This window comes from Penaeus chinensis, chromosome 3 (assembly GCF_019202785.1).
Source record: "Penaeus chinensis breed Huanghai No. 1 chromosome 3, ASM1920278v2, whole genome shotgun sequence".
In the NCBI taxonomy this organism is placed as follows: domain Eukaryota; kingdom Metazoa; phylum Arthropoda; class Malacostraca; order Decapoda; family Penaeidae; genus Penaeus; species Penaeus chinensis.
This window is the reverse complement of record NC_061821.1, coordinates 33298081-33311519: the sequence shown is the minus strand read 5'-3', so window position 1 is coordinate 33311519 and position 13439 is coordinate 33298081. Positions and strand designations below refer to the sequence as shown.

The 13439-nt window shown below is 32.5% G+C and overlaps 2 protein-coding genes across 2 annotated transcripts in view; one reads left to right on the top strand and one right to left on the bottom strand.

Annotated features, from left to right (window-relative positions):
* Positions 1-671, bottom strand: part of LOC125044316 (S-methyl-5'-thioadenosine phosphorylase-like) — an 8606-nt gene extending 7935 nt beyond the window's left edge. The window contains exons 1-2 of the mRNA XM_047640918.1: positions 536-671; positions 1-145 (exon numbers count right to left, since the gene is read on the bottom strand). The exon at positions 1-145 is cut by the window's left edge and continues 1 nt beyond it. Of these exons, the coding sequence (XP_047496874.1) occupies positions 1-145; positions 536-550 (160 nt within the window). The 5' untranslated portion in view covers positions 551-671. The remainder of the gene's footprint in view (positions 146-535) is intronic.
* A 3072-nt stretch (positions 672-3743) lies between these two features.
* On the top strand, positions 3744-13189 carry LOC125043464 (prefoldin subunit 3-like). Its single transcript, XM_047639557.1, has 5 exons — positions 3744-3880; positions 7123-7250; positions 9360-9525; positions 11414-11526; positions 12186-13189. Exons 1-5 carry the CDS (start codon positions 3809-3811, stop codon positions 12271-12273), a joined length of 567 nt encoding a protein of 188 aa, XP_047495513.1. The 5' UTR covers positions 3744-3808; the 3' UTR covers positions 12274-13189.
* Positions 13190-13439: the final 250 nt, after the last annotated feature.

Genomic DNA, 13439 nt, shown 5'->3' with positions numbered 1-13439 from the left:
TTGCCAGCAGTACACACGGTACCCCGTTTATGAGACCTTCGCGCAGGACGTCAGAAGGATCTCCATAGGGAGTCTGAACAGTGCATTCACTAGTCTCCTCAAACAGCGATGGATTGTTCAGGCCAGACCCACCAATGATGCCAATCTGTACATGGAATTCAGAACAACTCATCTTAAAGATAACATATTAAGTAATGGACGAAAATACTGTGTAAATGGATTCATAACAAGATAACTGGATTATCATACTGAAAGGAATTCGTTAGTATCTCTTATAAACGTTCATGCATAAAAAAAATTCATTACTCAACCGGATAATTAAGCATGGGATTTAATAAATGGCATATAATAATCATGCCTACCCGAATGGTAGCTTAAAGGAAAGTCTACAGTCTTCCTAATTTCCTCTTTGAAATTCTTCTCATGTCTAAATTGAAACCACAAGTTCTTTTTCATATATATAAAAAAAAAAAAATCAGTTCCTCTTAGCTACACCGACTGTATATCAAAGGACAACATATAATCTGACACTTACTTTTACTTTACTCATGTTGACAGCTGTTTAGAAGAATTTTACAATAGTGTTATCGATAGTAACTGCTTATCTTACAGCCGGTCAGTCGACAATGTGTTTTGATTGTGAATCCAAGGGACCCTTGATGCAATATCCTTGGCAAGGGATTAGATATATAAAAGTCCTTCATTATTATTTTTATTTTGTTTTGTTTCCTCGTTTTTTGTATATCTTCCTTTTATGTAAATATCAGAATTTTGCTAATAAACTACAATGATGATAACGATAACAAGGATAATGGTAACGATGATAATGATAATGATAAAAATAATGACAAATAGAATTACAATAATAGTGATAATAGCAATAAGAAAGACGACAATAAACTTAAGTTGCTTTAGCCTTTTTTTAATTTTCATGTCGAAGGTTCTTCTCGTCTTAATCAAATAACGATTCTACTTCCAATAAGGTTGATGAAAATGACGATATGATGAAAATGATAATTATTATAATTACGATGACAGTAATAATGATAAAGATGATGATGATAATAATAATAATTGATAATAATAATAATAATAATAATAATAATAATAATAATAATAATAATAATAATAATAATATAATAATAAAAACAATAATAATAATAGTGATAATAATAATAATAATAATAATAATATTAATAATAATGATAACAATAGTGATAATAATTATTATAAAATGATGCTACTACTACTAATGATAACAATGATGATAATAATCATAATAATGATAATGATAATGATAATAATAATGATCATAATGATAATAATAATGACGACAATAACATTGGTAATGAAGATAGTGATGATGATAATAGTCATAATAATAATATTAATAATAATAATGGTAAGGATAATGATAGTGATAATGCTAATAATAATAGTAATAATAATAATAATAATAATGATAATAATAATAATAATAATAATAATAATAATAATAATAATAATAATAATAATAATAATAATAATAATAATAATAATAATAATAATAATAATAATAATAATAATAATAATAATAATAATAATAAAAATGATAATAATAATAATAATAACAATATCAACAACAACAAGGATAATAATGATGATGATGATAATAATAATAGTAATGATAATAATAATAATAGTAATAATAATAGTAATGATAATAATAATAATAATAACAATAATAACAATAATAACAATAGTAATGATGATGGTGATGATAATTATAATGATAACGATATTAATAATAATGATAATGATAATAATAACAATAACAATAATAATAATAATGTAAATAATGATAATAATAATAATAATAGTAATGATAATAATTAGGATAACAATAATAACAATAATAATAACGATAATAATGATAATAATAATAATAATAATAATGATGATAATAATCATAATACTACTACTAATAATAATGATAGTGATGATAATGATAATAATTACAATAATTATTATATGAATATTTTGACCTACATTATTCTTAATACTATAAGCATTAGCATTATCTCTATTGTCATCATCATTATTGTTATTATTTCATTATTACCATTATCATCATTATTATTATTATTATTATCATTATTATTATTATCATTATTATTATTATCATTATCATCGTTATTATTGTTATTATAATCATTACTATTATCATTACTATTATTAGTATTATTATTATTATCATTGTCATTATTATTATTATTATTATTATTATTAACATTATTATTATTACAATGATAGTAATAATAAAGATAATAATAACAATAATCACAATAACAATGAAAATAATCATTAATGATGATGATCATGATTATGTTAACAGTAACAATAATAATAATGGTCATGATAATGAGGAAAATAACTATGGTGATAATAATACTGATAATGATAATGATTATGGTAGTGAGAAAAATAATAGTAATGATATTAATGATATCGATACTACTACTGCTAATATAAGTAACAACAACAATAATAGTGATAATGATAATAATAATAAAAAATATAATAATAATGATAATAATGATGATGATGATAATAATAACAATAATACTCATAATAATAATAATTATAATAATAATGATAATAATAATGATGATAATGATAACAAAATAATAATGATAATAATAATAATAATGATAACAAAATAATAATGATAATGATAATAATAATAATGATAATAATGATGGTGATAATGGTATTGATAATGACCATACTGATATAAATAATAACGATAATAATAATAATAATGATAATAATAATAATAATAATGATAACAAAATAATAATTATAATAATAATAATGATAATAATAATAATAATGATAACCAAATAATAATGATAATGATAATAATAATAATGATAATAATGATGGTGATAATGGTATTGATAATGACCATACTGATATAAATAATAACGATAAGAATAATGATAGTAATAATGATGATAATAAGAATTACAATAACGACTACAAAAATGACAATAATAATTATAAGACGAGAGTAAAAATTAAAGAGAGAGAGAAAAAAAAAAAAAAATAGAAGAGGAGAAATTCATGACCATAAAAAAAGGAAATGTTAGGATACGTAAAATTAAAATGTCGAAATATTCCCGGGCATTCGGATTATCAGATACTGCATTGGAGTATTTTAGGGAGAATTACATTTAATGTGAAACTCAGTATGGGATTTCATATATTTATAATTGTTTTGTATGATTCATCCCTGGATATTTTCAGAGTATATGGTAAACATGTGTGAAATAAATGTAATTTTTCGTGATTACGAAAATCCTGCTTCACTTTAGTTTATTATGTAGATAATAATCTAGACAAAATGATGTCAGAAATAGAAAGAAATGTGCAATATTCATATTTTTTGTTTAGATTTTGTTGTTTTAAAACATTTCAAGAGACTTTATTGATTCCGAATTATCCCGAGGAAACACACCCCTTCATAAAAATACGGATAAAGAAAATATAAAACGTGTGCTTAGATAGATAACCTAGAAATTAGTAAAAAAGATAAATCGATTGAAATATAAATTCCCTCAAAGCCATAAAAAAATGTAAAATTACCAAAGTATATAAACTAAATTAAAATCAGTCGCAAGATTTCCTCCCAAAAAAGATGAAAAAAGAAACCTAAAATCATAAAAAATAAAATAAACACACATAACTTCTGACAATAGAACAGCATAATAATCTGATAAAGGGAAATGCTTACCAAGTCGCAAGAGTATTGGAATACGTAAACATCATGGCCGGGGAGGAAGACAAACCTCTGGATGATTCCAAGAGTTATATGGGCATTCCGGAGGCCCAGTTTGTTGTAAGTTTTGTATTATGGAATGGAAATGTCACGATGCGGGTGGGGTACATAAAAAGGGGTGTTCTAGGGTGTGTAATCCTAAAAGCAGACGGTATAGCGGTATCTGTCATGAGTCATGCCGCTTGCATGCTTTTTTTTCATTTTTATTTATTTTCTATGATTTGCTTTACATGTCAAACCTGTCGTGTTTTGTTATTCTGAAGCACCGTTGATCGATTTTAGGGTGAGTTACAGTGTCATTCGAACAAGAGAAGATGTAGACGTGCTATTGCCTTGTTACTCTAAGACTATTAATAGACTCGGGGCCTTTTCTCATTAATTTCCGTCCGTATGAAAGCACTTCTCGGTGGTTGTATTAATCTTTGCCTATACTGTGTTTTTAGATCTCTTGTTTAACCGGGACTGTTGTACCCGGAGGAATTTGGAAAGTTGTCTCTGTGAATAGTACCTGTTCCCATGAGTTGATTACCTTGTCTAAGTCTAAGATTTCACACAGCCATTGTGTTTTGTTCAAGTTATTCAGGGGGTGTTATGAGTGTTATTGCCATTCATCACAAATAATGGGAATCGTTCGTAATACTTTCACCTGACTGATCCCAGTGATAATGTTATTGAAGGATTCTCCGCATTCTCTGCTACCTGAATAAGTAGGACATTTGCCACAGACCCCCCCCCCCCCCAACTCCCACATTCTTGGCCTCGATTGCAAGGGGGGGGGGGTGAAAGCACCAGGGAAATTACTGGTAAAATAGTATGTACTAGATATATCACGAGATTAAGACTATATGCAGAATAAGTTACTATATTTTCTAATGAAGAGGTCTGTTTCTCGTGCGACTCCCCTCCTGAGGAGTTGCTGCCTTGCAATAGATGACGAAGAATCCTGCACACATGCAGTATAGGATAGAGCATACAACTGTCATGTGGGAGTGCATGATTCCGAGTCTGTCCTATGTTTTATCCTTCATTACAGTCTCTGTATATTATTCCTATTTTACCGTGCAATTTCCCTGGTACCATTCATTCCCTCCCATGCTATTAGGGCCAAGATTGTGGGTATTGGGCAGATTTCTATACCATATCTATATATTTGGTTTGTATAGAGTATGGGGAATCCATTGATAATAATGTTTTCATGATCATGTAATTAGCTATGGCAAGGTGATGATATTCTTGTAGAGGGCTAAACGATATCAAGAAATAATCTGCAGACATGAATGGTAACGCTACAGATAAAGGAAAAAGATCGTGGAAAGGGCCGCTTGCAGCCTGAGTCCACTCAGTGCTCCCAAGTTTCAGCTCTCTTGTGGGGCATACCAAGGTGAAGACAATGTTTCCCAAGGGGTGTTGGGGGGGGGGGGGGGGGCAGTTCCACCATCCCCTCAAGCAGTGGCTGAAGGGCACGCCCAGTCATGGCAACTTAGATTATTGAATAAAGTTTTGCGATGTGGAGTTGTGGGCTTAGTCTCAGGCGAGTGAGTCTGGACTGGAAAGAATTATAATTGTTTATGTTGTGACCGCACCCCTCTCTGACTAAGTCTCTACTTCTCTAGCCAGCAACCTTAGTGGCACTCCTGGGAATCCGTAAACACCTCCATATGAACTAAACTTTACTAATCCCGGTGCGTTAGCCTGGAATCCTCACTTACTTGCCATATTTTCTTATTGGGTGGCTGTGCTCAGTGCAGCATTTGTTGCTACCTATTTTCTTAAATTCTGAGAATATTCTTCGCCTGTTATTCCTTATCTTTGTTCAGTCTGTATGTAAATGTATACAGAAGCATTATGTTTTGCACAACTTTCTAATTATCAACTTGCACGGCAAATGCCATATATGAAAAATAGGCTGAATTTTGTTCTGTCCATTACAGGCAAAGTTTACTTGGTATCATATGGCTGTTTGAAACTGAAACTGCTGTAATTCCATGGGAAGGCAGTATATCCTTGACAGTAACAAATTTGGTACCATTTATATTGAATGTAATTGAGATATAATGTCTGGATGTCCTAGTTGTAGTTTGCACTTTGATTTTACATTATTGACGTTTCTTTACACTTAGATGGCTTTACAAATACCAGTTTGGTGTAATTAACTGCTAAGTTTAAAAAGCAAGTTCACTCACATTATGCCTATAATAAACTCAAATATCTTACTGTAACCAAATTGCTCATAATGCTTACAGAGCAATATTAATTACTACATTAAACGTAGTTTATCATTATTGGTTATCATTGATGGAGTGTCTTTAGCATAAAACTGCTCAATTTGGATAGTATATATTAAATAACTTGACTTTGCAATGTCAACATTCTCTGATTGTTACATGGTTAGAGGTGGTTTGCATGCATCTTTTATATTTACTCTTTAAGATTTATAAGAAAGCTTGTATAGACTGCTGGTTATTAGATATCCTGTATGGCTTCCCTGTAAACATCTCTATTTCCGTATGTATTAATATAGGGAACACCATTATAAGTTTATTGGGGCTTATCAGGATCATCTTCATAAGCTATGGATGCTACCACTGTGTAAGCATTGAAGTGAACTTTAAATTCTTTTTAGAAGAGTTTTTAATTTATAAAGATCAGTGAATGAATAGATGTAAAAAGGTGAAGAAAAAAATATTTTACTTTTTTCATAACTTAATCTTCTAGAAGTTGTGGCTAATTGGTAAAGGTTTGCCTTGCAGAAGTAAATTGGACATGAAGAAGGAAGTGTGATTGGCCTTTTGAAATATGAGATTATTATTCAGTTTGATTATTTTTCTCTAATTTGTTGGTTTTAGTTGATATTATCTTTTATTGAAACTTAACCCATTACTGCTGGGGAATATTTTTTGTGAAAAGAAATGCCAGTACAAAGGAGTCAATTAGTAGATATTGAGACCTTACCTGATTTCACTTTTCCTTGAATTGGTGGGAAGAACATATATTTTACAAGTGCTATGAATATTGATGGTGTTGTTTTTATTATGAACATTATAATTACTATAATGTTATAATCATTAGTAACAGCAAAATAAGATAACGTAAAATATTTGTGTAAATCAACGAAAAGGGTGAACGGGCGAGACAGGCTGTCCTCATAACTGGCTCTTTGGTGACTTAGTACAAGTGTAGCCATCTGTGTGTAAAAACAATTAAACAAGTAAACTAACAGTGGGCATGGCATATACGTACATGCTATGCCTGTCAGCAATGGGTTAATAGGACAAGACTTTAATTTTACTCTCTACTTTCAGGAAGATGTTGATGCCTTCATGAACAAAGAAGACAATGCCAATGATGCACAGAGTGTTATCATGCGGCTGGATGAACAACTGAACAAATATAAGTTTATGGAAGCGCATTTGCAAGCGAGGCGCAAGAAGTGAGTATTTTTTAAAGTTAAGATTTGCTATCATTTATATATGCATATTTTTTATATAGAATATTGAAGACTTACAGATAAATTTATTTTGTACTAATTAGGGAAAAAGAGTTAAAGTAAGTAATGAATTTTAACCTTTTGAATCTGGTTAGTTCATTGCCCATGTGGCCCAAAAGAGGGCATTAGGCTTACTTGAACGGCCATTCTGGTATGGGTTGTAGGCTGGGTGCTCATGAATATTCGTTTGCAGGGACAAGACTCCATGCCTCCCCTTTGCAGTATTATTTTCTGCATAAGCATTTTTATCTTTTTTGCCATTTTCCAAGGTCTATATTTATTATTTGATTTGCTTTATCCAGATGGTATACTGTTTTCCTTGTACAGACTCCATATTATCTCTCAAGTAGTCCATAACAATAATAATAACAAAAAGTACCATTTTGTTAGAATTCAATTTTCTGTAATACAGGCTTTGCCAGTGGTCATTACTTTTGTAAAAGCTTGTTGGCAGTCGGTTCATTCATTTCTATATGTCAGTTGTAAAATATTGGTGTTTCCTCGATTTAGTCTTTCTTATTATTTTAGCTGTTTAATGTTATGGGATCAATCACAGTTCAGCTTGGCAAACTGTTTGTAACAAGAAGTCTGCTCAATGACTACCTGTTAAAGCCACTAAAGCCACTATTCAAGAATTTGTATGTGTAGAAAATACAGATCATAAGTGATAATGGAAAATAAACTTCCTTGAGAAATAAGTGAAATAATATTGAACAAATTATAAGGTAGTGTGCAGTTTCATTTCATCATCTGTATGACCCAAATATTAATCATACTGATTGTTGATTGGAGGAGGCAGCACAAGCTACATTGATCTTGAGACTACCCCCATTAACCCAATGGCGACGGGTGACGGCTATCGCCGTCATAACAATACGCCCGAAATGAGGCGTGCGGCTGTCCGCAGCGGCGCCGCGCCAAAACACCCCAAGGCAATGATTCGGCTTGATGTACCGAATTCACGCGCTCAGAGTCGGGGCATTGCCGCCGTTCGTCAGAGCGTAGAGTTTTTTTAAATTTTCTATACCCGACGCCATTGGGTTAACCAATTATAATATAAAGTTTGAAGTGTAAGCAAGGGTTGAAAATATTTCCTCAGTAATCATATGAAAAGTGGCACATGCCTTGGCAGTAATCACTTATGATCTCACCACAGATAAGAAGTCACAGTGACATTAATAACATGATATGGGAATGCTTTTAACTCTTTACTGATGGCTCACAAGTACAAGTGTCATAATATACTGCTTAGTCTGCGTTGTATGGCTATATGTGTGGTGATATGCCAGAGTGTGTGGAGCAGGAAGTTCCGCTACTCGTAGTGGACTCCTGTGCCCAGTGTCTGGAAGTTGCCAGAAATCACCAGAGTTAATGTACTCAGGGATTTCTGATACCTGCCGGCATTGGGTTAAAACCTGTAGTAACTACAATGTCTTATTCTAGGTAATTTTGCCTAACACAATAGAATTGGGAATATTATTCTATAGTACTTAATTTGCAATTAGTAAAAACTGGCTATAGCAAGGTACATATAACCAAGTAGCTCCACTTGTTGTAACCTATTGAACCCACAAATTTAATTTATTTTTTTTATAAAAAAAAATTGCAATGAATAAATGTGATTAGGCTGGGCTTAGTTTGGAGGCTGCCAACTAGGATTTTCATCAAGATGGAGTGGGTGCACCTATGTATAGATACCTTGGGTTATAGTATTAAATTTAGAGTAAAAGTAATTAGAAGAATGTCTGAAAAATGTTTATACCAATGTTTACGTGACGGCTCATGTGAAGCAAGGAGGAATCTAAGATAAAATATTGTTATGATCATCATTGTCACTTATATATAATACAAAAGCATGACAGAGCTGCATGGGCATGTTCAAGGTTCAAGATGGTTTAGATAGACTTAAAATAAGTAGGACATTGGTAAGACATCAAGATATATTTAGAAGAAACAGACAATAAGTATTGCATGAAAGTGAAAGTGAAGGTGGAAAAATATATGCATAATAGAGAATATTGCATAAGATTAATTGATTTTTTTCTTTTGCAGGTTGAAATCCCAAATTCCAGATATTAAGAGTTCTCTACAAATTGTAAAAGAGATGAAGGCCAGAAAAGATACAGCTGATGCTATCGAGACTAAATTCTTACTGTCTGATCAAGTCTACATGAAGGCCAAAATTCCACCAACAGATCGAGTGTGTCTTTGGCTTGGAGTAAGTATCTAGATTATGGTAAATCATTTAGGATAATGTATCATTATAGATATTTCTTTTGGGATTCAATGCAAAAAACCTGATCTGACGGGTGTGCTACAACTAACAGCAAGCTCAAACAGGAGGCATTTGCAGTCAGAGTTAACCCAGATATGCTGGGTGTTCTTAATAACCTGTGGCTTTGTAGTGAACCAGATGCTGGGCTGAAGTCCCATCACATCAATGTACTGTTGAGCTTGTCTTATGTTGTGCATGCTAAATGGCTGTTTGCTTGTTTGTTTCCCACACTTCTAATTTTTCATTCAAGCAACTGACTTGTGTTTAGCTTAGCAGGGTGCCGGGAGCTCCTGTTTTTTTTTTTTTTTTTTTTTTTTTTTTTTTTTTTTTTTTTTTTTTTTTTTTTAGTTAATGCAGCTGGTCTGAGCTAACAGAGAAGCAAAACATAAAAAGACTTATTGATGCACAAAACTCAACACTTAGGAAGGCGGATTGGAATGGTGCAGCAGCAGGTCAGAGGAGGAGATGAATTATATGTAGGGGATCCCTGTTATTTGTATTTCGGCCTTTCGTTACCAACTTTTGTGAATGTATCATCAATTGTGTGCCACTCTTTTATTAAGGTTTTTAAAGTTTATACACTCATTCACAAACACATGAGAAACTATGGGATATAATTGATTAAAAGTAATTTATATACATGAATTCTGGAATATGTATACATGTACCAGCATTCTTTCAGGTGCTGTTTAGAGTATGTTGATTTATCTCCCAGATTCATCAATGAGTAAGCTAAATTCAGCCACGCATTGACATGTTATGCTGACACGAGATAGGAAGATGTAAATAATGAAAAGGAGTGAAAGGGTTGTGAGCTCTTTAGGCTACATCACATACATCAATCTCTTCAGGCCAATACTTGACTACTTCTCCTTCCCCCCCTATGATTTTTTATGAAGAAACTGGGAGACTGCTTGTCTATGTTTTCAAGCTGAAACTTTAGTTTTAAATTTTCAGTTTTTATAATAGAAATTTCAATTTTGAATTTTCTATTCTTAACCCCTTCCCGACGGGTCACGCCTATAGGCGTGAAAATAAACCGCTCGAAATGTGGCGTGCGGCTGTATGCCGCGGTGGCGTGCTAAAGCGCTCTGAGGCAGTGATTCGGCTTGATGTACGGAACTCACGCTCAAAGTCGGCACATTGCCGTGGTTCGCCAGAGCGTAGTTTTTTTTTTTTTAGTTTTCTACACCCATCACCAAGGGGTTAATACCTGTGCTGTTATTTCACTCTTATTTAACCCTCAATGATGTTATCAGAAATCTCTCTCCTTTTGACTCCTTATAAGTTTGATGTACTCCTTTTCTAAGTCCGTTTCTTGCTTTCACTACTGGCATTAACATAAACTATTGTTATAAATACAACTGTGTTCCTTTAGCAACCTATTTACAAGTGGTGAGTTGATATTTCTTTCAGCTAACCTCAAAATCATCTTTGGAGAAAATGCATATTTTGTCTGATCTCAGGGTTCTTTGGAAGTATATTGTTTGACATTAGTTCTTACAGTATTCATGTAGCAGTTGTCACAGCCAGTTGTGGAAATAACAATGTTGGAGGCTCAACTGGGCATTTGAGGATTGTGAATGACACGGGCATTGTAGGATTGTGAATGACACAGTAATTAGGGGCGTGTCAAATACCATAGCATATACATGGGGCTGCTTGGGGGTACTGATAAAATTGTGACATGATGATGATGATGAGGTTAGGGTTAAGAGATGTGTGGCCAGTTTACGTGTTAAACTGAGGATAAAAGTCGTGTGATATTCAGACCATGGAAATCTTGGAATTAAAGACAGCTTCTAATGGTATATTTTTTTTTTATTTACAGGCTAATGTAATGTTGGAATATGGGCTTGAAGATGCTGAGAGCCTTTTGTCGAAAAACTTGAATAATGCAACAAAGAACCTATCACAGGTAGAGCACGACCTTGACTTCCTTAGGTGAGTTTTACTATAATAATAATAATAATAATAATAATAATAATGATTATTATTAACCCAATGGCGACGGGTCACGGCTATCGCCGTCATAACAATACGCCCGAAATGAGGCGTGCGGCTGTCCGCAGGAGCGCCGCACCAAAACGCCCTGAGGCAATGATTCGGCTTGATGTACCGAATTTACGCGCTCAGAGTCGGCGCGTTGCCGCTGTTCGCCAGAGCGTAGAGTTTTTTAAAATTTTCTAAACCCGACGCCATTGGGTTAATTATCATCGTCATCATCGTCATCGTCGTCGCCATCATCATCATCATCATCATCATCATCATCATCATCATCATCATCATCATCATCATCATCATCATCATCATCATCATCATTATCATCATCATGATAGTGATAATGATAGTGATAATGATAGTGATAATGATAGTGATAATGATAGTGATAATGATAGTGATAATGATAGTGATAATGGTGATGATAAAAAAGTAAATTAAAAAATCATTAAAAAAATTAAAATGAAAAAGAAAGAAAAAAGGAAACACACAATTCAGTTATTGTTATTTTTTCCCCTTGTGTCATATATACTCCTATATTTTATAAATATTGGAAAGCTAATAATTATTTACACTGAAATGATTCTCACCATCTTCTTCAGGAATCAAGGAACAACGACGGAGGTGACAATGGCTCGAATTTACAATTGGGATGTCAAAAGGCGAAGGGCGGCAAAAGCTGCATCATAAGCATGAAAATTTCTGTGCTAATTTTAGAAATAAAATATCTCCTAATATGTCTCTGAAATTTAGTGAAAATTACCCTAAAGAGAAAAAGTTGCTACCATGTGAAGTTATGGACAAGTAATCAATTTGTTACTTTTAAGTGCCCTTAATTTTTTTGCCAAAGAAAGGTTATTTGTTTTTTTGGTTGAGTTTTAACAACAAGGTCAGTGTGCTTACAGTTACAGGGCAGAGAATTGATGGTGACATTGCTAGTCTTTTTCACTGAACATGTGATGAGAGAACACAGTTAACTGCACAATGTCTCTTGTACCATCAGGACGTAGCACCTTTTGGCTGGCTTACTTATGCAAAAAGAAAAGAAAAGAAAAAAAAAAAAGCTTTATAGATTCCACTGCATTGCCATGTGACATATCACTAAATACCTGTTGTATACTCACTCTCCTTTTATATATTCTTTACTTCTTGTCAAAAAGGATAATCTGATGTCAAAATTGGAAAACAGATAGCAATGTAGATCAAAATAAAATTTCATTGTAACCAGATTTCTGAATTATATCTTGTGTTTAATATCTTTAATATACATTTAATGTGTGAAAGACTTAAAATAACATAAGTATGTTGCCCAATTTGCTTCTAGAGAGTTTGTGTAGGATTAATTGTTTTTTTCAGATCTGTCTGGTAGAAAGTGACAAGTTGGTAAAGAATGTACAATTGAAATTGAAGCCTGAGAAGCAAAGTTCTGTCATATGTCAGATCCCAGAAGCCTCAGTCCCATAGCTCACATATTACTACTTTATTAATATCTTGAAAGTTATTAAAATCTTAACATATTGCAGCATTATTATGATGTGATCTTACGTTTTGGTTAATCATCTCTTTCTATATGTTTCTGCTTATCTGGAAATAAAAAATGAAAGTCTTGATTCTTTCCTTATAGCAACCTGCTTGCTTGTGTAGCATTTACCTTGTTAACCAGAAAAGGGAAATGTGAAAATAACTATTCCTCAATGAGTGAGTGGAACTCCATGGATTGTCAAGTAGCTTTCTGCTAGAATTGTCCCTCATTGTATAATTTTTTTTTATCTTTATTATTATTATATATATTTTTTAGTATACCTCCCCCCATCCCTTGCTCATTGTTGTCATGGGGGGCTTAGAAGACGGGGACT